General features: G+C 38.4%; 1 protein-coding gene across 5 annotated transcripts; it reads right to left on the bottom strand.

The window, feature by feature from the left end:
* Positions 1-95: 95 nt before the first annotated feature.
* Positions 96-27,899, bottom strand: LOC109082850 (NMDA receptor synaptonuclear signaling and neuronal migration factor-like). 5 transcript variants are annotated; one of them, XM_042755368.1, is made up of 16 exons: positions 27,513-27,897; positions 20,556-20,617; positions 19,595-20,278; positions 19,424-19,496; positions 17,875-17,880; positions 16,193-16,261; positions 11,513-11,565; positions 10,943-11,032; positions 9,952-10,079; positions 9,726-9,809; positions 9,368-9,401; positions 9,150-9,220; positions 8,956-9,035; positions 8,060-8,162; positions 4,419-4,494; positions 96-3,889 (listed from the first exon to the last, which is right to left on the bottom strand). In XM_042755368.1, the coding sequence occupies exons 1-16, from the start codon at positions 27,581-27,583 to the stop codon at positions 3,792-3,794; spliced, it is 1,782 nt and encodes a 593-aa protein (XP_042611302.1). In that variant the 5' UTR covers positions 27,584-27,897; the 3' UTR covers positions 96-3,791. The 5 variants fall into 5 exon arrangements, with proteins under 5 accessions (XP_042611302.1, XP_042611317.1, XP_042611305.1 ...); XM_042755383.1 differs by lacking the exon at positions 20,556-20,617 and having other exon boundaries at positions 27,513-27,899; XM_042755371.1 differs by lacking the exon at positions 17,875-17,880.
* Positions 27,900-27,950: the final 51 nt, after the last annotated feature.

Raw genomic sequence — 27,950 nt, 5'->3', positions numbered from 1 at the left:
TTTTGTATTGCTCTGTTTTCATTCTGGATATAGATGGTCACTTGTTTATTGAGGGAGATAAATCATGTTCAGGGAAAGAAAGACTCAAGACAGAATTCCACTTAAAACTGGGTATATTTTACTGTAAAACAGGTTAGGAAACATTTCCAGTGTTCATTGCTGTGAAGAGGTCGTACAGGGAAAAACAAACAATTTTACAGCAAACCACCTTCCTGAATACAACATCTCATAGTAAATGCTGTGAACACTGAGCTAAAGAGATAGAAACTATGAGCTTATGCTCGGTCCTTCAAAGTAGCAAATTGACAAGATGAGCCAATTTGCTTAAGAAATATTGACCATTTAACTGAACTAAACACTATAATGTCATATACTCTATTTGACAATGTAGCCAGACTAAGAAAACCATACATGTTTACAGTCATCAATCTTCAAGACTTTCTAGATACTGTAATATAGGCTATTTAAAGTATTCTCTTTGCTACTGACAAAGCTTAAAAATGATTAGCTTCACCCATCAGGCTTTGCAGAAATTAAAAAAGGCAATCCAAATCTGGAAAATATATTTCTCTTAAAAACACCATAAGCCAAAGAGTCTAACGATCATGGTGCTGTCAATCATTCAGCATTTAATCTAATTAACCACTCCATTTCAGAAAGCAGGATGCCAGTTTATACACAGGACAAGAACTATATAACCAATAATATCAAATAAAATATTGCTTTTAAAAAGCTTAAAATTTAATTATTATTATTATTTATTTGTTTATTTTTACATATGAAGCAGTGTAACAGTCCAGACATTAAAAAAAAAGATATACTGATGATGTATTATTCTTCATATTTAGCTCTATAGGTCAAAATCAGGCTCTTGGAGGCATTTTCTGTTGCCAGGCGGGTAACACATCAAAACCACAACAGAACCATTTGAACATTCTGCAGATGTTTCTCAAATTCTCTTTAATATCAACATATCAAGCCTTTAGGTTTGCTTCACACACTCTTAAGGGAACTAACTGTAATATTGTTTTCAGGTATCTCAGTGCTTTATTGATTTTAAAGTTTGAATTAGCATCACAACTAACCATTCAGTTTCATTTCTTCATATCGAGATCATGAATAATTTGTACAGTCAACAGAGAGAAACTGCCTGAAGCCGTCAAATATTATTGCCCAAAGCTCAATGACATCCCATATGTCTCTTTCCATTGTGCTGCAAAGCCATTGGCCATGGTAAAAATAAAACGTATGCTGCAGGAAACATAAACAACATACAAAGATATTCATACAACACCGTTCTAGAGTAAAGTGTGTCCTAGAAACCATACCGATCATGTTACAATGTCTATTGCTACAGAAAATAGTGTGCAGAGATGCACAAAGATGGATTGGTTAGGAATGAGACACACATGCATGTTTCCACCAACTTCTTTCATTTTCTAAAACCTGCCTAACATGACACATAACAATGAATACATGAAATGACTTTCTGATGCATTATACAATCAACACGATGCCATACGGCATACACTAAATATCTTATTGCAAGGGTAGGGGGGTCTTCACACATCACGTTTCATGCCTGACTTCCCAAAGACCTTTCTGCCGATCCAGATGGCTCCGTGATCCTCAGAGCTCTTGCTGAGTCCTTACAGTTCTCACGTGCCATTGGCTCAATCAGTGACAACACACATGAAATCAAATGCTGACACCCATAGATCATATATATTCATATCTAGCCTTTTTACAATCATTATGGCATTATAGCATACACCAACTTTGGTAGAAACAGTGCAGAAATGATCACAAGTTTAAATGAGCTTGGATAACAAAACACAAAGCCATATAACAACATGCAATCGTATGAACAGTAAAGAAAAGGTCTGGCTGTTTTGAATTGATCTAATCATAACACACTTCATTCCCCAATGGCCCAACAGATACATAGATTTTGTGCTTTATTTGATTTTCCAAGCGTCTGCATGAGTGGTCGGAGACGAAAAGAGATGTGATGGATCAACAGAAGGCAAACACAGATGCATCCTTCACATCTCAGTGCCCCTGTCTGCATCTCTAAAGCTAAAGCACACTCACAAACACAGATATGGGTATATGTGTAATTCTTCACATACTCTCCACAACTGCAAACAACAATTTTATGCTCTAAATATAGCGATATCAGGGATCTTTATCCTGTTTGCCTCCACCGAATATTGCAATGCATCCTCATCTTCGTAATATTACCCCAGAAACACTAACCACATTGCAGTTTTTCTGTCTGGCAGCTTTTTATAAAATGCTTTGTACTGTCTATTGCTCCAGCTTCTGCTGTTTTGCACTTGAACATCCACTCGTGATGATTAAAGATTACAACTATCTACTATTTTATCTGTTTGGTGCATCCAAAACACACCCACACACCCACGCACCAACTAGAGTGATTCGAGAACATTATCCTCCACAGAGAACCAATTTAAAGGCTAAATGTACTATCCTGTATACTATGAAAAAAAAACCTAATCTTGATATTCAAAACAGGATCACAGTAACATTCAGTACCACTTAATATTGAAAAGAGAAATATTGCAAATACAATTGCACTTTGACTTCTCAGAAATGGAAAATGATCAGTTATCCTCCACCTACAGAGAAAACGCCACAAAAAAGAGTTTGACATCATGTCAAATACTGACAGACGCATATAACAAACAAACAGACAGAGAGAGAAAATACACAAAAATGACGCAAATTCTCTAAGTGAATAATGGTGGCTATATTACTGTCAAAATGAATCAATTTTAAAATCTTAATGTTTTTTTAAGATGCTAGAAAATGTTGAACATTTTTGAAGCTAAAAGACTAAATCTGCCATCTAAAATGAGCTCCATCTACACATGCCTTAATGTTACACATACAGTACATTAGTATACTGTATAGAAATCCAATCATCTAAACACACAAAGCTCCTGATACAGATATAAAGTGTGAGTGCTATTTCAACGCCACTCTGGTAACTCAATCATTCAGACAGAACAACTTTCTATTGAAAAAACGTTTCTCTTTCGCCCTCCTCTTCTCTCTCTGAATCTAAAGATGGTACCGTACAGAGGGAGGTCAGTTAAACGATTGAAACCTGAGTTATATTCCCTCTAATGAATCCTAAAAAACCCACCATACCTTAATTTTTTAACAACTAAAACAGTGCAATATTATGCTGAAAGATAAATTACAGTAGCTATTTTATAGAGTTAGAGTGAATATGTACATACAACAGAAATGTAGTTCCACAGTTTATCCTGCATTTGTAGATAGTGAATAACACAATAACCTCAAGGCCCTTTTCACTGTTAAATGGCCTTGTTTCACTGTCCCTGCTAGATAACCACAAAAACAGCTACTCAAAAAACTAAAAAACAAACCTGTTCTTATTTTTCCTCCTTCTTAACACAGCTTTTTCAGTTCTCAAAGACATTGAACATTATTTCCTAGACCTCTCACAGGCTTAAAGTTAAGACCGGCAGATATCTACCAAAAGTTTCTCTTTCGGGCTGAAAGCTCAAATGGATGGGGTGAACACACAGCACCTAACAGTAATGGCTGCTTTTCCTCGTTACATTTGAGGGCAGAGAACTGGAACGTCTTCTCAGTGTCAGCCATCTTCATCCTCAGCCTCATCTTCCTCCTTCTACCTCAGGGCTTTTCCGCCCAGGCTCTCTCTGGAGGGAGTGTTGCCGCGTGGGCCCTAAAGAAAGCTACCTGCCTCTTGGGCTGCTTAAACCAATGACACAATGTCACAGAAGGTCATCGTAGTCGAGAAGTTTGGAGTGTTGGCGGCTCTTCCACAAGCGGTAGAGGCGGAAATCGAAGTACATCTCGATCATCTCCTTACCTGAGAGTGGAGAGAGCAAAGCAATTTTAGCTCTCCTTAAAATATCTGACTATAAAATCACAGGCAGCTTGTCACACATCTAGCATACCATCCGCTATGTAAAATAGATCTTCATTAGGAAGCCTTTATAGGCATTTGTGGGTGTTTTAAATACAGTTCTCTATTTAAAACACTGGTAATTATCCTCAACAGTGCGAATCAAGCTGTGTAGAGTCCATAGGGGACAAAAGGAGATGGAAGAGGAGGGAGGGGGGCAAGTGGGCCAACTGGGTCCGATGAAGAGACAGAAACAGTGGGAGATAATAATGAGGGTTTAATTGGAGAATAATTACTGTCAAATCATTAGCTGTGGCATGGATGAGAGTTGGGGTCAGAGTTCACGTGGCTCATAGGATTCACCATACTTTGCTTTGTTTGCTGAAATGCATGTTTAATTGTTTGTCCACTGCATGTGTGTCAGAATATGTGATTGGTCATGTCTGCAGTGTGTGTGTGTGTGTGTGTGTGTGTGCGCGTGCAGTACACTCACCCTGAGCTGACAGTTCCAGAGGAGACTTAAACTCAATGACATGAGGTTTCATCAGTCTCTTGAGGTTTTGAAAAAGCTGAGGAAGAGAGAAAGTTTAACTGTTCCACTACTTTCCACAGACCATCAGCATTACTCACAATATTCCCAATTAAAAACAGATATTACAGATATGTTTACAACCTTTTCAATAATTAATGCAGATACCAGTATTCAGATAGCAGAGGGGTTGATAATGTAGATAATATATATAAACAATATATTTGAAACATAACATCATGTAATGAATGAAAAGCGATATACACAAAGTTATTTGATTATTTGTTTTGATTTTATAAACACAACATTGAATATTTTAAGTAATAATAATAATAGTAATGATTTTTATTATTGACTTTAAATATTAAATATTGTGTGTATATATATAATATTATACCATGGTCTGTCTGAATACTCAATTCTGATTGGCTGGCAGGTATGCATTAAAACCATTTAATGCACAGGCAGTTCCAAGTCAGTTTAATCACCTCTCTATATTAATGTGCTGCTTTCACTGACTCGCACACACACACACACACACACACACACACACACACACACACACACACACACACACACACACACACACACACACACACACACACACACACACAGAAACATTCAGGAGCACAGAAAATTATTGACAGCACTGCCCTGTGACTTTTATTAATAAAATAGCTTAGATACTGGATCACTGCATTATGTTCCTCAGCAATGAGGAGGTAAAATCACTGTTTAAGTAATTAAACTTGTAGCTTCATTGTTTGTAGAGAGAGATGCACAGACGCAGGTAATTCACTCACACAACTGTCATCTCGCTCTCTCATTATCTCTCGATCAGTCGACTGATCAATCGAGTGATAGTTAATTAAAATAAATGTTATAATTCATTCATTCAAATAAATGTGATCTTACCGAAGTTTTGAAGTGGGCAGAATGCTTTCTATTCTTTACTACTTTGTTTTTTCATGACTATTACAGTTATTATTACTCTGTATATACAACATTAACAAGCATTTAATAATAGTAATAATTGTTTCAACTAATATTTTCAACTAACTTATTTGTCTGTACATTTAAAAATATCCAAATATCAGTCTATAACTGCTAGAAAAGTCTATAACTACTTAATGCTAACCAAAATCTTTATCCAAACCTTCACTCTGATCGACTTAATAATGTGACTGACTGCTAATAGGAGCCATACAGTGATGTATGTGCATCATAAACCAGAGGACGCTGAACAGGGCAACCGGTGGAGTGTTAAACTGTGTGTTTTGCTGTGCTGTGATTGACCTCCGCTAGAGGGGGTCTGGTTGTGTCAATGAGAATCCTTCATATCAGGACAAAGCCTGTCAGATTGAATTAATTGCCTCCTGCTATTCCCCTCCCAATCCTTCGACTTCTGTTTCTCTGGTCGCTGTCAGTATAATCTCTCATCTGGTCATTTTTTCTAGAAGCTATTCTCCACCTCTCTAATCGATCATGAAAGCCACAGAAGGCCTCATGAATCCATGCTCAGCTAATCAATCTCTTTCCACTGTAGTGAAGGAAGGGGTGTCTGGCTCTTTGGTCAGGCCATTTCTAAAACATTACTAAACCAAAGTGCTCGCACTAAGAATCCTCTTTCATCATGATAGACAAATCTAACACTAAAACTAACAGTTCTTAGTTGACATTACTTAATGTACAAAAAGTTGTTGGTTTTAGTTGTACAATCCGTACTATTTGCATATTATGCCTTTATTACTCAGAAAACCCTAGTTAAGATAAATTGATTTGTATGAGTACCATTTTGTCTAGTTAGTTTCTAGTTCTCAGCATGCTTTATGAATTGTTTTTGAATGGAAAATATACAATATTAAAATTTCATACGGGTTTGGAATGGCTTAAGGTTAAGTAAATGATGATAGCATTTTAATTTGTGCAGGACTATTCCCTTAGAAAATCTATGTTTTGTGCATCATGGTCATGTGTACTTCAATCAGTGGCTATGTGCACTTCAATCAAGAGATTGCATCCAAATTTGTTTACAAAGTGTCTGTCATACAGGTGCACCACAATGCTGTCAACATTCAGGATAATAACGTTGCGGAATATTAACCATGCTTAAAAATAACCAGTGTGACTTGCATATAATAATACTCTGCATGTAGATGTGAAAAGAGAGGACAGAAAACTGGAAATTCTGTCTCATGACATCTCTCTTTGTGGTGCAGAACTCATCAGCGAATAAGACAACATGCATGTTGGAAACATTACTGCACTATGTACATTATGTACAATATGCACATGCACTCACTGACCCTTCAAAACAGTGAATGTCACAGGGGAGTGCATTCAGACACATCTATTTACACGCCTGATTCATACATCATCTCATAGTCATGAAGCTACCTGAATTATAAAGACAACGAGTTGAAATCTGACCATTCAGACTACAACCTATTTCTGAAAATCTGATTTTAATCTGATCTCAGACCATGTAGAGATGCGGCTTGGATCAGATTGATCTGTATTTCGGACATGACAATAAATTCCACTGTATTCTTTGAAGAACTTTGAAGTATGTAATGAAGTAAATACCATGGTAATCATTCAGTATTATCCAATAAAATGGTAATGCCAAAGTACTTTTCTGAGTGAATGGTTATATATGGAAGCCCATTTCCAAAAGTTAGAACTGCAAGATATAAACTCAGTCTAACTCAGACTTTTTTCTTGCAATTCCACAATTTTGAGTTTATTTTTTGTAATACTCAATTCTTTTCTCAGAATTTTACATCTCACAGGTTTTTTTTTTTTTTTTTTTTTTTTTTTTTTAACTGAACTTTTTATCTCAAATTATTTACTTATTTTCTCGGAATTGCAAATTTTTATCTCACATTTCTGACTTTTCTTCTCAGAATTGCGAGTTTATGTCTTGCAACTGCAAGTTCTTGCATTTCTCGCAATTTTCAGAACTGCGAGAAAAAAAGACTGAATTGTGAGATAAAATGTTGCTATAACCTACTTATTTTTTAATCCTGTGGTGGTAACATTCTCCAATAGTTGTAAGCCCATATCCAGCTTGGCACAACTGAATTCATGTCCAGAGCTGCAGTGGCTTGAGGCTACTGTCAGTATGTGCCGCTGAGAGACTGCGTGTGTGTACATGTTGGGAGTGTGTGCATGTGTGAGAGTATATGGTGTAGAGAAGTACGGGGGTGGAGGGGTGACAGACTGTCTATCTGTCAGTCACAGAGCAGTTGCTTGTCAATCTGGCACCCTCATCTCCTGCCATCATATCCCTGCCTGACCCTGAACACACTCCCACCTGTCTTCCTCTGTTTCTCGTGCACACACCTGCCACAGCATGAAAGTAAGAGGCTGTACAGTAATGTCAGCTCTGCAAGTGTGCTAAAATCCATAAATTACTATTTGCATAATTTATATGACTTTATATACAAACTATGAACATAGTATTTCTATATATACTGAAAGCACCCCCCCACCCCCCATCTCTCACCACTCATAATTTCCGGGCTTGTCTTTATGACAAAAAAGCCTATGGCATAAAACATGGGTTAAAACACAGAGGGATGTGAGCTGATGTGACTATCTACCTTTTCTCCGTTAGCATTGCCAAGCACATAGCAGCCCATAATATGGATGAGGTTGGGCTCAGGATTTAATAAACTCATAAATCTGCCGAGTCTCTTCCAGAACCTGCAAACAAAAGCTCAGAATGATTACAAAGTAAGGCTACACAGTTCTTTATATTGTAATCACAATTAATTTCATTACATCGAACTGAAATACATAATATTCATTTTATGCTGGGAAGTGAATGCCATCTTTTGTTAGTCTACACATCCAAAATGATCTGAGCTATAATCTTGAATTATTTATTTCTGTTTTATTCATCAATAAATGAAGAGTGTCTTAACAGTGTCCTCTTTGCAGAATGAAAAACAAAACCATCTTTCAAATTCTGAATACATTTTACATACTGTAGCACAGACCAGGAAAATACTAGAACATTCTCATAATAATCACTTAAGCTGTCACGTATATATGTGACCTGTGCTGACAAAATCAGTTACAATGAGCAAATTTTTTTTGGTGGAAATCCAAGAGTGACTTTAATTATTCTCATTTCAAATCAGGAAGAGATGGTTGAGTGTATTGCATTTTCAAATGCAACCAAAGTCACAGCACTTTCAGAAATGGAGGTTGTGTGGAGCAGCATTTACTGCAAACCAAATAAAAGCTTGTGTTTTTAAAAAAAATAAGACATTTTAAAGTTTTGCTGAAGAGTCTAAAAACTCGCACAAATTACCTATTTTGGATTCAAAAAAGGCAATTTTCACTGTAAGGTAACAAGTTTGCATCCATGAATTAATTGCAGGAGCCACCATCATAATCTCAATTTTTTTAAAATTATGCAGCACAATTAGTAATAGAACAAAAAGAAGCAGATATGAGAGGCTGCACTTGTTTTGTGAAGGTGAACACTCACTGTATCATGTCCTCCTCCTTCTCTACTTTAGCAAATGTGGCCACTTTGTTCTTCAATAAGTAGAGATGACCTGGACCTCCCTAGAGAATACAGAGAGACAATTTACACACTGCAAAATAACATGCACATAACTACTCCATGCAGACTTGTGAAAAAGCAGGATATGCAAATAATCACACACATATTTTTCAAACCTGACAGAATATGAGCATGTTCCAGATTTTGCAGCCTTTTCTGTAGGCGGTGAGTTTCTTTTCAATCTCCTCTGAAGAGCAGAGAGATGAGAGAAGACAGATAGCAGAGAAGTAGAGAGAGAGGGAGCAGCAAGGGAATCATGTGAAATAACAGTCCATCCTTTTTATAGTAAACAAACGGCAGGAGCAAACATCAGGTTTGGCCAATTAACACATACCTAGTATATCATCAAAGGTGGCATGTTCATGATCCTGCGGGGAGAAAACAGGGCAAGCATGAATGACTCATTAATAAAAAGCTGCATAAATCTGTGACAGGAATTATCAGTTGGTAAATATCACATGGCATTTTTATTTGAAGATAATTCAAGCATAATATAAGCACTACATCACTAGCTCAGCATTACAAAGCAGCAATTTCAAACAATGATGATTTACACTACTAAAACTTGCATGCAAGAGCTGACTGGTAGACATCATTAGCTGTGCTTAACACAAGGGGCTTTCTGGATAATCAAAACTTTGATTCTCTTTGATTCCATGTACTGTATGACTGCATCATTAAATTATACTCACATAGAGAATGGGGATTATGGAGGGGTCGTCCCGAATGATGATGTTGGGAACGTACTCAGCCTTTGGTACTTTTGATGAAATTAGCTGTTCAAAAACAAGGATGAATAAAACACTTATTAATGAGCGCATTGATGATCAAACAGCTGCGTTACACGTAATGAGCATCTAATGATGAGTTCATAAAAGGCAGTTGGCTCGTGTCAAAATGATTGAAAGATGCATGTACCATGATTTTGGGTGGGATGAAGTCATCGCCCTCACAGGCTGCTCTTTCCAACTCTCTCTCTTCCTCCCAGTCGACATCATCACAGTCTTCTTCTTCCAGATTGCCAGACGATGCCTGGAGGTCTGCACCTGGGGAAGAGGGTATATGCAAATACACAGAAACACAACACAAGCACATAAACAACCAATGAGATGACAGGTCCTATCAACAAGCATTCTGTCGTGCATGTCCTAACATAACCTCTTATGCTTGTTTGTGAGAACATAACACATTTATTAATATGGGACACAATGAGATAGCACACATATAGACAGCAGAGTACATCCATGGTAAACAGACATTTTACACATACGCACAGATGCTGATGTGTGTGCGTGAGTGATGAATCTTATGAAGCCTTTTATATATAAATAACTACAAAGGTTTGTTGTTTTATTCAGCAAAGATGAATTAAATTGATTAAACGTGACAGTAAAGCCATTTATAATGTTACAGGAGATTTTTATTTTAGATAAATGCTGTCTTTTTAAATTTCTATTCATCAAAAAAATCAAGAACAATCACAGTTTCCACAAAATATTAAACAGCACAGCTGTTTTCAACATTAATAATAATAATAATAATAAGAAATGTTTCTTGAGCACCAAATCGGCATATTAGAATGATTTAAAGGATCATGTGACACTGAACCCTATATTAATGGCTGCTGAAAATTCAGCTTTGTCATCATGGGAATAAAGTACATTTTTAAATATATTTATATAGTAAACCATTACTTTAAATTGTAATAATATTTCACAATACTAGTGTTTTTACTGCGTTTTGATTTAAATAAATGCAGCATTGGTGAGCTAAAGCATTAATTTAGACCAAGACCTGGACATGTTCTTAACAGGAATTGTAAGATTCACCCATGTATGAGTGACCAATAACGTGCATGTACTGAAATCAGAAAAAGAGAGGACACGACTGTGTATGTGTGAGGACTCACTGTCTCTGGAGTCATGGAGAGAGTCAGGCTTGATGGGTGTGGGGTCACTCCAGGACCTGCTGAAACTCTTCGCTTTGCGATCAGCAAATGCTAATAACGAAGCAGAGAAGGAAAGCATCACACACACAGCTCTTCAGCACATACACACACTCTGGTCTCTTGTCTGAGGTTGGGATGTGACAAGTTTGAGGATTTCTCAGTTTTAGCCTGACTAACTCTAAAAAATGAGACTCAATTTGACTCTGTGTACTATAACTCTTATTAATGAGGAGGAATTATTCAGAAACTAAATCACATCGCTAGCTGTATTTCAGACAAGAGCACCAAATGGTTTTGTTTTCATCCTTTTTACCAGATGCCTGAAGCATCTGTAACCCCTGAAAATAATTCATCTGACACCATGAATTATTGTCAAGCAATGGCATGTTTGCATATTTACATTTACATAAACTGCACAAATATACAGATGAAATCAGACAAACATATTGAGAACATACACACAACCATAAGCATCAACACACTCATTCACTCGCTCACACAAACACACACAGACGTCTACAAACAACTCACTCTGGACCTTCACCCTCCTGCTGCCCACCATCCTCAGATGTTTCCGGAAGTTTCTGCGATAGAAAGGATTTGCAGAAGCACAGTGGATTTGAAAGAGGTATAAGAAGGGAAAAACGCAAGAAAAAATGGGAGATGGAGGAAGAGGAGACAAAAATGGAAATGTTAAATCCACTTTCAAACAATCCATTTATACATGGTAGCACTAGCATGGCTGATTATGGATGAGTGTTTGAAGTTATACAAGCTCAGTGCACTCCAGACAAATCTCCTGTCCTCACAGTTCCTCTGTAATAAACAGGCATAAATAAACAGTTTGTCCCACTTTGACATTGCTTCAGGCTTCAGAATCACAACATTTACTCATCTGTGGGTCTGTGTTTTCAGATATTTTCATTACTGTACTCTCAAGCATACTGCCTGAGATATTAGCTTGAAGTCACCATGGAATCCCAAATGACAATTCTTATTTACTATGGAATATTGCAGTGTTTATTATAAATGATAAATGATAAATAAAAAAATCCATATGCCCTCATAATCTTCAATCAAATCATCTTCCCCTCCTCATTGCAATTACATCTCTTCTCTGATGAAATTTTCACTGGCGTGAGGGAGGGACAATAATTTCTTTCTTCCACTCAGATGAGATCACAACAATTAGCAAACAACAACAGTCCGAACCAATCAATTATTGACGGACAAAATCAAGTCCTGGCCTACTTTATGGCTTGCTCGTCTAATATACATCATATCCGTTTCATGCAGATTTTATTTTAATTAATTAACTTGTTACATTTATAAAGTGCTTTTCTGGGTACTCAAAGAGCTTTACATGGGGGGGGGGGTCTCCTCAAGTGGTATAAATTAACATAATAGAAAGCTCAATATTTAAATCTTAAATCTATTTTAAGTATTTTTTTCCCACTAAATGTGTTTTACAGCTACAGAAATAAATAGTGTTTTTGAATATGTTATCTTACTTTTGAATGATGAAAAACAGGAAAAAGGACTTTATTTATAAATAAGATGGCTGAGCACTTCATAAAGTGAGAGAGCACATTATCATTCAAATAATACTCTATACTCTTAAAAAAGTTATTTTCACAACTTGCACTGGTAACCAAAAACAGTTTATTTAGTGTGATATTATATCTACGCAGATGGGTGTCATTATAAATCCTCTAGTGGCCAGAGAAACATTCAAATTTTGCTTATACGTAAAGGTGTTTCACTGCTAAAGCATAAGTAAAACTTGCTGACGATTTGAATAAGCTTGTAGGAAGTACAAAAAATGCTTTTAGGTGCTTCATGTTCTCAATACTGCAGTTCTGGTAACTTTTAAACCAGAAATGTGACCCTGGACTACAAAACCAGTCTTAAGCGTGAATTTTTCTGAATAAATAAGCTTTCCATTGATGTATGGTTTATTAGTATCGGACAAAATATTTGGCCGAGATACAACTATTTGAAAATCTGGAATCTGAGGGTGCAAAAAAATCAAAATACTGAGAAAATCGCCTTTGAGGTTGTCCAAATGAATTATTAACAATGCATATCAGTAATCAAAAATTCAGTTTTGATATATTTTTGGTAGGAAATTTACAAAATATCTTCATGGAACATGATCTTTACTTAATATCCTAATGATTTTTGGCATAAAAGAAAAATCGATAATTTTGACCCATACAATGTTTTTTTTTGCCTATTGCTAAAAATACACCCCAGCGACTTAAGACTGGTTTTGTGGTACAGGGTCACAAATATCAGAAAATCACTTACAGAAAATTGATCTCTTCAAACAGCCTCGTCAGAGAATGAAAGCAAGTTCTGCTGACCCATTCTTTCAACTGACAGCCTCTCTCCTCTCGTTAGCAGTCAACACTTGTTCACCATGCATCATGTCACCATGGTTACACTGTAGTGAGGTATAGTAGGAGAGTGTGCTATAAAGAGGTAGGTGGTCTTTCCTCATTTACCAACAAATAATAGAGCAGCTCATACAGTCAATTCGGAGCCTTTAAAATAAATGAGAGCTGGGATAGGGATAAAATTATGAGGCAATTTGGCTTTACAAACAGCAGAACTGATGGCCACGGTGTCATATTTCTCACACATAACATGCAGCCCATATCTTACAGTTAGCATTTTGTTTTCTGCAGGCATAATGCAGTTGCACAACATCACAATTTTAGAAAGCAGCACTGTGGCCTAAGCTAGTTAAATATACTGCGAGAAAACTAATATTCCTGCAGTACACTGATGCATAGCAGAGGACATTTTTTACAGTACGTAGCCGAGCCTCTAATCAAATTCACTACCGTGAACATTTTACAAAAGAGAAAAGTGCTTTTTTTAAATATTGCTGTTATATTTGAGATGGTTACAAAGAGCACAGTGACAATGCATCTTTATAGTTGTCAGAGCTGCTTTCCTCTGTACGTCTGTCTTTCTGACATCCTTCTAAACTGCTGTCAAAGTCAATGTGCCAGCTGACAAAGAGTGCAGATCTTCGTCAAGTTTCAAAAATTGAAGATCATATCAAGAGAGCTGTCTTTTCAGCAGGCCATTTTTAATTAAACACTCTAATGATCTTAATCCTCATTTGTGAGCGTACTGAAAATAGAGCGATCAATCAGATCGCCAGAGTGTGACGTGTTGATCCTCACAGATATATATATATATATCGGTTCCTTTTTTTGCAAATAATATAACATCACACATTTCTTAAGAACAACCATTCAATGGGTACAACAGAAACAGATCAAAGTTTCTATTAAATAACTCATCAGTGCCAGAAGATTCAGTACGTGTTCCACTTTCTCCAACAGATAAAGAAACTCAGCATAATCCAAAATACTATGAGCTTCAAGAGATAGTTCCGTTATTATTAGTTCCATGACCATTTAATTTCTTCTAGGGAACATGCCTGTAGATACTGCTTTTGAAAAACATCTTGGCCACATCAAAAATAATTAAAGTGATTGGGAACTGTCAAGATCCAAAATGGCAAGAAGTACCCATAAAGGTTAAGAAAAGTAGTCGATATGACTCATTCACTATGTTTCAGGTCTTTGTTCAAGTTGTTCACTGAACATCTTGACATATGCCCTACCTCTCTTGGGTGCATTTATGAGAAGCAGAGCCATCTGATTTGTGAATGAATCGTTCATCTGAATCATCTGACGGCATTCACAAAACCAGAATGATTTGTTCACTAATCGGACAGGTCCGATCCAACTGTGCTGTCAACTTACTGAATCAATTATTCAGTTGAAGGAAATTAACAGCTCACTGGAGAGGGAGATCATCAGTGAATAAATCTACTAAAATTTTGTCATACAAAGCTATTCATAATGCTCAAAAGACAGCATACAATATGGAAATAAATGGATTTTGTCACCATTGATTGTATGTAAATAAAGGACCAACACATTACTATTATTATTATTATTTAACAATATAAAACTGCTCTTTTGTATTTGACAGAAGAAATACACTCATACAAGTTTTTAAAGACATAAATGTGAGTGAATTTTGGCAGAATTTTCTATTTTGAGTGAACAAATCATTTAATGTGCAGCTGTTTTGTAATCATAATGGATGCAACCAATTATCTGCAACCCTCCCACAGTCACAGTCAGAGGACAGAAACAGACACCTACAGTAATGCTGTTCAGCAGGGTCACAGGATCTCTGCAGAACACTAAAAGCTACATTCAGAGTCTGCTCTTTACATGTTTTTTATTTTATTTTTTTCCTGCAGAACATTCTGCATTACCACAGGGGAGCTGAACTCTGTTAAACCTTTGCTGGGAAGAGGAGAATCACGTCTGTCCATTCAAGTTACCTTCAGAGCACTGCACACTGTGTTCTCTTTCGCAATTCAGAATCATGTTGGAAGACATTTTGATGATCTGCCAGCAGACCAATTAGGTTTTACCAAGTGAACAAGTGTTTTTAAATATGTAAGCCAATTAAGCCAGGCGGACTGCGATTTGCTATCGAGTTATTCATGGTGCACATGGCATTAGTGTACTGCGTGACAGTAGACCGATAAGCGAAACTCTGAAAGTGTTCAGTTGTCAGCTGTATCGATTAACAAACTCCAGGCACGGCACCTTTGGTTATTCGATTGGCTTATTGATCCAGGCAGCTAAGCACAGACAGACACGCACATATACCCAGGTGCTGTATGTGTACGGGTCAAGGTTTTGCCTTCATTCAAATGCAGTAAAACATGAAATTACTTACATTGTAGGAACCAGTAAATGGCATAATAATCATACATTTGTGTGAGGGTTAGGTTTCGGGTTTAGAAATATCAACAGCTCTGTAAAAAAAAAAAAAAAGGACCAGCCATGATAGAAAAACAAACATGTCATAGCTTCTATAGAAATCCCTAGGTTTAGATCAATAAACTGCTTCTGGCTTTCTGCTTGGTAAGCCTAGCATCACGACTCAACAAGGAAGTGTGAAATGAGCGAAAAGCAGATCCTCATGTGTAGTGTGCAGGATTTGAGTGTTGACTTTAAAGATCTGAGGGGATATACACACACACCATAATACTACAGTAACACAGGACAACACAAAACACAAACACTATTTCTCCACTGTCTCATTCTACGTGTGTGTGTTCAGGGAAGGGCTGTGACAATAGACATTAGGGGCAGAAAACAGTACCTCTCCATCAGTGCGGTGGCCTCTTGCTCTCTTTTCCTCCTCTTTCTCTCTGCAATTCCACGGAAAGCCCTGCTGGGACCGGTCACAATGTTACAGGCTGTGGGTGTAGGTGTGTGTGTGCAAAGGGAGCAGTGCAAGAGAAAAAAATCTAGAGTGACAAGGAAGGTTCAAACCACAACAGGTGATCACCACCCACAGGTCAACGGGAAACTAAAGGCATGAACACACACTAAACACTACGACCACAGCGAAGTCAAGTGCAACAGACACTCAGTCACCAACCAGCACAGAGGAAATATTCACAAGAAAATGTAACATTTTGTGGGAGTGGTTATCATATCTGCTGTGCATCGATTGTTATTCATAGGATGACAGAAGTTTCAGCCATCATTACTGACAGCTGATGTTAAATCAAACCCCTGTCCTCAGTAGATGAGGTTAATGACAGCCCAGAAGCTACATTCTAACAGTGTGTGTGTGCACATAATTGCATGTGGATGTGTCTGTGTGACTGCATCCTGAAATCCTTCAGAGCCTTGACAGATTGGCAATGGTCTTGGAACACTGCACGCAAATCTTGAGATGAGTGACTTTTCTGGGGTATACTCAGGCTATATTTATATATTTCGTGTGCAATATTCAACACAGTGATGGCAGCAATCATCATGTTCCTCCTTAACAGGGCCATTTTTTTATATACCTTGCATTATAGTCAAAACACAAGCTCAAATCCAAAAAAGAGTCAACCTACTACCTATTTCATAAAATAACAAACAAAATCCAAACACAAAACACAAACCCAAATCCTAAAAGATACAATATAAATCCCTATTACCCCTTACTTCTAAAATACAAAATAACAGCATAAGGCAGCATTGTGAATAGAGATTTTGACTATAGTTTATTCAATATCAAAATTTGATAATTATATTATATCATCTAATAAAAATGTATTTTACTTTATTTTTATTTGTGTGCTCCAGGTGATTTAGACACTACAGTATCATTTTTGTAGCATATTAGCATGAATGAAAATGTTTTATGTTATGGTCCTTACGTGTTATTTTGCATTCATTTCGTTAAGACATTTACAATAAACGAGAAAGGAGTAGTGTGCTAGTATGGTATTTTGAGTTCAATCTCAGTCAAGTGTACCTATTTGAGCAAAAGCATCAGCATACTGGTGTCTGATTCCCGTCTTTTAATTTTACTATAAAAAAAAAATTTGTGTCAATGTTTGAGTGCCATTTATGTGGCCTTCAGAGTTGCCTACAAAGAACATTCCAGATCAGTCAATTACAAGCTTCCATTTCAGTTGGGATATCAGCAATGGACAGCAAGGCATTTCACTAGATTTTGAAAAGAAGCTTCGGTAACTAATTTATGGTAAAAACCCAGAAAACTTCAAAGGTCATGCCACCATAGTAGTACCACAAACAGGCAGTTGAAATGTGATTAGCGATACTGACCTGAGTGACTCACAACTGGTATTGGTGTATTTTGAGCAGTATGTGTGCTGTGTGAGACATAGTTCCTTTATAACTTCAAACACTCTGTCTAATGCTGGTGGAGTGAGAGTTAACACAGGACAGGAGAGGCGGCAGCACAGTGGAGCAGAGGGTGGGGATGGAGAGAAGCGTTGACTTTTTAAAACAGTGGGCTAATGAGAAAGGGATACTCACGATATTCTTTGGAGCCAAGGAAAAAATGCATAATAAAAAAGATAAAAAGAAGAAAGAGAGAGCAGGTGCTTAAACCATCACAAGAAAACACATGAAAACCAAGTTTTTCAAATATAAACACTGGATCAGGTCTTATGAAAGGATCACCAAGTGCTTCATCACTACCTATTACAGTCAATTATCACAAAAAGTGGCAGCTCTTCAGCCAACCTTGGGAGAAAACACTGACATTTCACACAAACTGAAAGGATTCTGAAGTGAAAGTGTCAATTAGAAACTAGCAAAAAGGCAAATGAATAAGTCAGAAGAGAAAATGAATTAAGTAGCTGCAGATATAGCAAAGTATTCATAGACAGAGAGGGATAACGTGGGAGGGGAAAGGCAAGGAGAACTGACACCAGATGATGAGGTAGGAGGGCATAGTGAGGTTGAGGGGGAGACAACAAGCATGTAGGCTGGAGGGAGGTGGACTGCACCCCAGTGGGGGGCTAAGCCAGTGGGCTCTGTGATTAAGACTTCTGCCCGACAGGTGATAATTAAGCATTCAGGATGATCAGGAGCATCTGAGCACAGAGAATAATAGAGCCTAAATTCACTCGACTGAAAAGTTGAACAAGAGAAAGAGAAAGACGAAAAAGAAAAAGATGGAAGATAGGAAACAGGGTGAAAAAGAAAAAATAGAAAGGAGGAGAACAAGTAAGGTAAAGAGGAACAGGAGGGGAAACAGGAATGGAAAGAACAGGAAAAACGAAAAGAGGAAGAGAAAGAGAATGGAAAACAGGAAGGGGATAAAAAGAAAGAGGAAGGGGAAGAGACAAAAGAAGAGAAAGGGAGAGTAGAAGGGGAAAAGAGAATGAAGAAGGCAAAGAGAGAGAAAGAGAAAGGAGATGAAATAAAAAGAAGAAAAGAAAGCAGAAAAAGAAGAAAACAGAAAAAAAAAAAAAACAGAAAGCAAAGGAAAAAAAAGAAGGAAACAGAAATAGAAAAAAAAAAGAGAAAGAAAGAGGAAGTGAAAGAAGAAAGGGGCAAAAGAGAAAAAGGAAAAGAAAAATGAGAAAGAAGAAAGGGAAACAGAAACGGAAAGAGAAGGATGAAAAGACAAAGGAACCGAAATTGAGATAAAAAGAAAGGAAGGGAAAAAAAAAAAGAAAAAAAAAGAGAAACCATAAATAAAGGAAGGTGAAAAAGGGAAAAAGAAAATAAAAAAAAAAAAGAAACAGTAAAGAAAAAGTAATAAAAAACTATGAAAAAAATAAAAAAAAAAACAAAAAAAAAAAAAAAAAAGAAAGAAACAAGAAAGAAAAAAAGAAAGAAAGAAAGACTATGAAAGAAAGCAAGAAAGAAAGAAAGCAAGAAAGCAAGAAAGAAAGAAAGAAAGAAAGAAAGAAAGAGGAAGCAGAGGACAAAGAGAAAGAATACCTCCTGTCCTTCCACATACATGAGTCAGGATAGTTAAATTACACGTCTGTTTCATAGACCAAACCTACTCAGGAGGAAGCAGAAGGATGGAGGGAGAGGTTTGATGCAATGAATTCCCATGTTTACTCACGCTTGCATGGTGGTGGTGGCAGTCTGGAAGCTGAACATGTTCTCTTTAGGGAACCAGCTGTTTGTGTGATCCTCTGCAAAAACAAATAAAAAAAGATAGCCTGAGCAAGGTACAGTAGGTACAGTGTAAATCTTACAATACACCATTCAGTGATGGTGATGTTCTTCTTACCTCGATCCTCATAGGACACACGGTCCTCACTGTACATCCTCTCCAGCTTCTTGTGCTGTTTGCCACCACCATGGGGTGACGTCTCAAGGTCTAGAGAGCGCTGGCTCTGGCAGTGTGGCCGAATGCAGTCCACACAATCCGGCATGCAATCCTCCCTTGACCTGCTCCGTCTAGAGCCCCAGTCCCGGATGTTATGGGCACTCCCTGAGCTCTGCAAAGGTTGCGTCAGAGGCGGGTGGCTATAGTGATGCTGGTGGGTAGGGCCGTTGTTTCCACGATGGTGGCTTCCTCGATGATGGCTGCCATGTAAATTGGAGGAAGCGTTGGTTATGGGCGGGTCTGTGGTCCTCTTCAGCACCTCTAGCTCCAGGCTCTCCTTGCTTCCCTGGCTCCCAAGCATATTCCGCTCCCTAGTAATGGTGTAGACACGTGCTGGCTTCAAAGAGCTCTCTGCACACCTTTGATGATGCTGGTCCTCAGAAGAAAGGCTGCGTTCTACTGAGAGACGTCGCTTGGAACTGGTAGGAAGGGGAGCAGACTGGCTGCCTGGCTGAACCTCTTCTTGACTGGGCTTGACTAAGAGAGTGTGTTGGGAGTATGGCTGGAGGCTGTTATTGTTGTTCAGTCGGCTGATGTCTGGGGAGTCTGTGTCTTGACCAATGAATGTGTCAGATAGCAAATGATCTGGAGTGAGAGACAGAAAGAGACCGAGATAAACAGATTTTTTCATGTTGTCTCTGCAAAGCAACAGGTGCCAATGAAGCTCTCCATTAATGATCAATTAAAGGATGACTGGGTGAGTGGACAGAAGTGGAATTAATGTTGAAACTAAAGGATGATGCTTTCCTACATCAAGTACTAATACAATCAAGCACTTCACAAATTGTAGAACAGGCAAATAGGAGGAGACAAAAGACTTGAGAACAAATGAAGGTAGGGCATGAGGTGGAATGGACCTAACCTGATCCGTTGCGGTTCTCAGGGTGCGTGTGAGAAAGGTACTCTCCAAATGCCCGAGCTGCTCTGCAGAGAGACAAACAAGAGACCAAATCAAAGAATGGAGACAGAACTCTCTGTCTTGATGTACTTTCCCATGCTGCTGCTTTCACTTCTCAGTAGTCATTCCCGATCGAGTTGTTAAGTCTAACGTCATGCACCACAGTTTCCGGGTCCAAACACTCTTTCAATCTCAAAATCAAACAACAAATGGTGCTATTATAAAGTCATAGTGTGATGTAGTACTATCGAAAATTCATGATCCTAACGTTTATCTACTGAAATCTCAGCTGGCCAGACAGTGATTCATATTTTCTGAATCATTAAAATACTGGTGCCAGGAAAATGTAGTGTACACTGTGAGTTTTTAAAAGCTTAACTTAAAGGTGTGGCAAAAAAGTACAGTGCTCATAAATGGCTGCTGAGATAGTATTTCTCACTTGAAATGGCATAGAAGCTTGGACCTGGAAACAGTATTCGATTCATCTTTTCTTACCAGGCAGATCAAGTACAGGTAGATCGTTTTTCATGATAATACTGCAAACAGCTTCCATATTTCATATCCATATCAGTGGAACTCTCTGTCCTAAAGTGTAACATAGAGCCATTTACAGACCACTAACTTCATAAAGAAATTTTAGATATTGCTCTTGCCCACTAATGTGACTGAGTGATTTATGGCTTTGCATTTAAATCTAATGCCCGCTTTATAATTCGACTCTCTGACAATATTCTTCACTGGAAGTCTGTGTGACATGTGCAGTCAAGACCAAATACTGTTTTTTCCTCTTCATAAAGCATAAGACTACAGGTCTAATTCAGTCTATTTCCCATATCCAAAAACCTCACAAGTGAAAATGAGGAACATTAACAGATAATGTCACAAGACGTGGTTCTAATTTAAACTGGGCTGCCACACCTGCAGATGCTCTCAGAAAAAATGCAGAAATACTCCACATCCCATTACTTCTCTGAGCAATGAGGTGTAAAGCACTGAATGAAATCTAGATGCATATAGCCAGCTTCCAGTATGAGGTCACTCAGCTGTTCTAGTAGAAGATCTTATGACTTGCTATGTAAAGAGAGGGAGAGACAGCTCAGAAGTCAGGAAGCATAGCCAACAAGATGGGTTAGTTATAAACAAGGAAAAAGGAAACAGTTTATGAGAAGAACCATGTGTTCTTCTCAGCAATAATACAGTATATATAGTTCATTGAAATACATGTGCACTCCCAGTGGCCCTTACAATCAGCATAGATGATTTATACAAATCATTAATGCATTCGAAGAGCTGCCAGATTCCATTATCAAATGCATCACTCCAACTCTGAACCATGGGAAAGATTTACACAGTTTTCTCCTCCTGTGTGGCACAGCGAGAACACAACTAATGCAGCCTAATTACTCGCATATGCTGGGAGAGTAAACCAACTTACATGTACAAATGAAAAATAGTGCCAAACCTGTTTCACTCTCATTGTCTTTAATTTACTTCCCAGCTAATGATGCTACACAAATGCACCTAGATGAATGCGGTTAACTGACTAGCATTTCCACAAGCCATAATCAGCATGCTACTGGCAAATTGCGCAGTCTCTGCACCTCTCTAGGGATGCTGGGAAATGGAATGGTTCTGTTGCTGGAGTTGCCATGCTTTCCTGCAACGACACTTTGAATAATTAAATATTGGCCAGCGTGTTCATCCCTCTCTCTCCTTACTCAACAAACTCTTCTAACATATGGGAAGAGTGGTCCAGAGGGGAATCATCCAATCACTTCTTCCTCACTCTTCTCACTGTCTCACTCCACAATACCTGGAGCAGATACAAGCTAAGTATTTTAACCCCTTAACTGTCCCTCACATTTTTAAACATAGACTTGTAAAGTGCATGATCCAAACTTAATTTTTTATAATTCATGAACAAAAACATTTTGTAACATGATACTGATGTACCATTTTCATGGTAATGCAATGTCTGATTTTAAAAATGGGTTTCAAAGGATGAATTTTGAGATTTTAAGTTTTCAGTTGATATATAATTTCTGATTATTTCTAAAGTGAGATAGAGCAAAAAAGGCAACGAAAAAGACTTTATTTTCGACAAAGGTCAGAACTCCTGTTATGATGTAGATTTTTGAGGATGCACTCTTGTCATAAATTAAACTATTACTTTTCCTACATCATTTTTAACAAAAAACATAGGTAAAATATCTATTTAGGAGTCTTAGACCTTTCCAACGATATATAGTTTGTCATGATTAGATTAGGATTTAATTGTAATATAGTGAAGTATATTTAGGCGTCCCGTATACAGGATGGTGACAGTTAACAGGTTAAAGTGTGATGGGCCGAGAGGGCAGGGGTGGACCAGAATAAAAGAGAGCACCTGACCTATGCAGACTCATCGAAACCCAAAGCGTTTTTGTAATGATTTTAATGTCTTAGTCAATTTGAAATGTACTCTGCAGTGCTCTCAAAATAACATGTTCGTCGAGGAGATGTGTGTTCAAGCAGATAGCAGGAGAAATGGGATGGGGCGGCTGGCGGCAGAGAAAGAAGTACAATGCAGAAGGCTGCTGGGAAAAAGTATACTAGGACACAAATCATCTTCAATGTGATTGCCGGGCAGAACTCAGAGAGGGAGCACACTGCACTACAAACCAGTGTGCTCATAATTAAGATAATACATTAAAATAGCATGATACGATACATCAACTTTCAATATCAAGCAGAAAAACAAACTGTTTTGTTCAGCTAATAAACGCTGGATGGAGTGGATACAGATGAGACCGGAAGCCAGACCCATAAAATGTACAAATGGCCGCACCCATTTTTACGACAAGAAAAAGGTGGATATTAGATTGTGTTTTATTAAAGTCTACACCTACCCCAACCCTTAACCTACCCTTAAAGTAATGCAGATAGATTAAATATTGTTGTTCAGCATGAGAAAAAGGACGCAATATAGATGTGCGCATGCGCAGTAAACCCTGGTAGGAAAATCTGACGGGTAGCATAAAATGTCAGGATAAAGGTTTGTAGGATCATAGAACTCGCTCCTCCACTGTGAATAAATCGGCATCCGAATCCATGAGTTTTATCACTGAGGTGATATGTCAATTTATTTTTACAGACATCCATACGAGAAACAATTACCGTCCAAATCGGGCTTTTGTCGACCACTAACACATGACTAGCATTCTTCTCATATTAGTTTGTCTGAGGGTGTAGTAGTATCGTGTACATCTGGGAGCATCTCTCATGGTTTCAGCCAAGTGACAAAAATGAGGGAAGGGAGAAAGCAAGGGAACTCAGAGAGAAGTGTTTTAACCATATTAACTAAAGCAGATGCTTTAACCAAGACTGCTGGACGAAAGCGCTTCGATCCAGAAGAAGAGGCGGATGACTAGTGACTCAGATGAACAACATGAAGATACGAGCAGAATGTACAAACAATAACTGCCCCAACGTGGACACAAATACACTCTGGCATATAGATCGAAGGCAGGAGGCTATAAGTGCACAAAGGCATCATGGATAAAGGAGAGCAGAGATAGCACACCCTGGAGCTGTTTTAGCACTGATGTTTTCATGCGTCTGTTCACGCACAATCAAGAGTCAGGAATGGGTGCATTTGCCCAGGGTGACACTGACTTCAGCAAGCCACTTTGGTGTGCTACACTAATTTAGTAAAAAGCAAGTACAATTTGTTCTTGAGTGGCTCAGTGTGCATTAACCAGAACATTCATGTGTGACATGACCCCTTTCTCTCGCCTCCTCGTTCGCTCGCTTACGAACTTTGTGTTCTCTTCGCTGATTTGATTTCTTAGTGTACCGTTCAACCCAGCATCTCACACTGCCCTCACCGCCATGTAAGAGTTTTTGTCATTGACAGCTAGAATTTATGTAAGCTGTAGTGTGAACTAAACTCTGAGTCATACTTATTTTGAAAATGCTCAACATCTGCCATTGGCATTCAGCTTTTAATAACTCCACATTAGAAACTCATTAACACTTAATGAGCAGGTCTCTAAATTAGTCGCACTGACAAACATTGCAGGTTCAAATGGCAATCGACCAAAATGTCTCAGCTGATCCATTCCAATTTTTTGAACTCAAACCTCCCCCTGCAGTACAGAAAGGCCATTTATTTGAACTAAGCTGCAAAAAGGGGCTTGCCCCAAAACAGCTTCAGTGGGCAACTTGACTTGCTCATTAGTAAAATAAGAGAAGGGAGGATTTTATTATTCAGAAGAGGAATATATAGTGCATTATTCCAGATGATATAACTAACGAGCAAGATGTGGGGGAAGTTTGCAAAACTTTTCACACAATGTCTGCTTTCGCCGTGGGGTAACCTCAACATCACTGTACAGCCTTCCAAAAATCTCAACATTAGTAAAGAAAGAGTGACTAAAGTTTATTTTAATAAGATCCCTAATCATATCAGTCTGACCACCACAGTGTGTGCTATACGTTTCACTGTTTGGTGAACCTGTCAATGTCATGCAGATTTTCTAAAGAGGCAGACCAACTATATTAGTCCCAACAGAAAATCTTCAGTCCGGCATTTTAACTGATTTCACAAATGAATATGTCATTTAATAACATATTTAAAAATGAGTCTCAGTAACAAAATAAAAATATATCATAAATATTGTAAGAGTATAATATTTTCCAACTCAATAACTCCAAAAAATATTTACAAAAAAACAGTCTCTGCATCTCTAAGCATCGGCACTCATCTGAATATTTGGGTTGGACTGTTCTGGAACAGTGTTGTAAATACAACTTAACCACTGATTTCTAGTTGTGTCCTATTTTGGAAGGCCAAACAAAGTAAAGTAGTTTCGCTTTCATAACGAAACACACAGCATCTCCACGACATGGCAGCAGCGGCAACAGCGAGAATAAAAGTTACACCTTTCTTTGCATTAACATTTGGACAGCCTTATGCAAATCTTCCCACATCGTGATGTAGAGGTGGGGGGTGTTAGAACGAGACATTTTGGGAGGGCTTGGTTGACTCTTAACTTTTATAAAGAATATCTCCTTGGATTTGAGACTTTATTACATGCAACTTTATAGATCTTCTTTATGCACAAAGAGCTTGTAACACTCCAAAGAGAAAGGAAAAATTTTAAACAAGTTTTTATATAATCTGGGCCTCTCTCCAGTACAACTGCAGGTGGTCTCAAGATTTAATTAGACATTTACATGTCAGCCTGTGAGACAACTGGGAGGCTTGTAGATCTATAACCACTCACTGCGAAGCTCTAATTGGCATCGCGCTGTCATTTTAGCATGGTTCCCACTCTCTGTCTATGTCTTTGGATGCATAAGAAATGTAAACCTTTACACTCTAAAACTGGAAATGTAAAGAACAGCTCACAAGTAATACTGTTGTCAAGTAGCCATACCAGGCTTCGACAAGACCTATGTGGTGCAGTTCAGTCTATATCTAAACAGTCTGTAAATCCATCCTACAGAACAATAACCCATCTGAGAAAGCTTAAACAACTAGGTTGCAGCAGCAGAGATGGCGGAAACTCACTGGAAATGATCGTGCTTTCCTCCTGTCCCATGTATGCTTCTCTGAGCACAGAGAATCAAAGCATATAGAGCGCACAAAGAAGTGCTTTTCAACTAAGTCGGAAACGGCTAAACAACTACATGAATTATAGAGGGAGGATGAATACAGCATGTGATCACACTGTGACTGTAACATGGAGGGAGTCTTTGGGGGCTTTCACACTGGCAGTTTAGTGCGGAACGGGGCACGGTTTGCATGAAAAAAATCGCAAATGTGAACGCTGTCATCGGACCCTGGTTCGCACTGGGGTACCGAACCCGAGACTACCTGGAGAAGGTTCTGAGTTCGGTTGCTCCCAAACTGTGGCGCGGTTCGCGTGAATGTACAAGCAACACGGACTCGGGTGCGCACTTGTTCAGGAAGTAAAGTATCCCGCGCATGCGTAACACTGTCGATATCATTGTTTCCTCAACACAAGAGAGCCAAGAGTGACAGGGGAACGTTGTGGGACACTGAAGAGGTGAGGTGCCTCATTCAAATTTGGAGAGAAGAGAACATACAGGAGCAGTTAGATAAAACTCACAAGAATGTAGACGTTTTTGCATTGCTGAGCGCCAAGTTAAAAGAGTTGGGATTTCATAGAACTAGTGAGCAATGTCGTTTCAAATTGAAAAAGCTTCGTCAGCAATACCTCAAAGTACGTTTTCCGTGTGCATTTGCGATGACGTAAGGTGACTGCAAACGCACCTGGGTTCGATACAACTTCTGAGTGTGAAAGCAGACCAACGCTGCGGGCGGCGCCGGGAACAATCGCGCTCGGGCTCGGACCGCAACAAACAAGCCCAAACTAAAAGCACCCCCAAGGGCCGGTCGGAAGTTTGGTGACAGCTTTAGGAAAACAGCAGTGATGTCATGGTGGATTGAGTAGGTTGTTAATCGTCGTTAACAGTCTGTGGGTAAATGAATGAGTGACTGATTGATTGAATGATTAATTGATTGATTGATTGATTGATTGATTGATTGATTGATTGATTGATTGGGAAGCTTTTCAAAGGCACACAATGACGTTGGTTGGGTCCAATCACTTCAAAAAACTCAAGATGAGGCATTTAAACAAATATACTATCCAAGTGAAAAGAACAAAAATAAATTATTTTCATTAAAAAGCCCTCAAAATTAAGTCAAACTTAAGCTAGTAATGTATACAAAGTGTCGTCAACAGCACCATTGCTCCAGGAACTGACTGATATATTACCGACAGATTTTTATCTGTGTCTTACAGTCGTCAATAGCAAGGAAACTTGTCATGATATGAGGTGTGATGAGATGTCAGCAATATGAGCCTTCACGAGACGCGTTTCTCGCGCGCCTGTGCTGCAAAGACTCACCGAACTTTTGCGGCAACAGAAGAAATGGCATCATTCCTTAAATTCTTCTTCTTGGACACGGCAGTTCCCATGCTGCAGTGAAACCACCAATGTGTAAAAACAGCTCATTCCACTCGTCACTTCTGAAGGAAAGAAATGCACAACGCAAACAAATCATCCGCGGAGTGGAGATGCGATCTCCTCCTCTCTCTTCACCCTGATTCAAACTGCTGCTCAGGGTCTATCAGATGTTCCGTTTGATCCTCATGTTTAGGAACGCAGGGTTCAGCTGAATTTCCCAACTTGAAGTTTAGAATGTTCTTCAGTGAGCGGAGTTTGAGCTAGTGCAGCAACGTGAAGAGTGCGCCAGTACACCAGAATGTGCTCACGCGCAGCGCAGCGCCCTCCCCCTCTCTCTCTCTCTCTCTCTCTCCTCCGTATCTCATATTGATCCATATA

Source organism: Cyprinus carpio, chromosome A5 (genome assembly GCF_018340385.1).
Source record: "Cyprinus carpio isolate SPL01 chromosome A5, ASM1834038v1, whole genome shotgun sequence".
NCBI lineage: Eukaryota > Metazoa > Chordata > Actinopteri > Cypriniformes > Cyprinidae > Cyprinus > Cyprinus carpio.
The sequence above is the reverse complement of the archived record's forward strand: the minus strand, read 5'-3'. Positions and strand labels throughout refer to the sequence as shown.

Excerpts from the sequence above, each read along its gene's own strand:
- LOC109082850 (XM_042755368.1), bottom strand. The coding sequence starts at position 27,583 with ATGGGAACTGCCGTGTCCAAGAAGAAGAATTTAAGGAATGATGCCATT. Across the intron at positions 9,402-9,725 it reads CCATAATCCCCATTCTCTAT|GATCATGAACATGCCACCTT; the intron begins GTGAGTATAATT and ends TTCTCCCCGCAG. Across the intron at positions 9,221-9,367 it reads CACCTTTGATGATATACTAG|AGGAGATTGAAAAGAAACTC; the intron begins GTATGTGTTAAT and ends TCTGCTCTTCAG.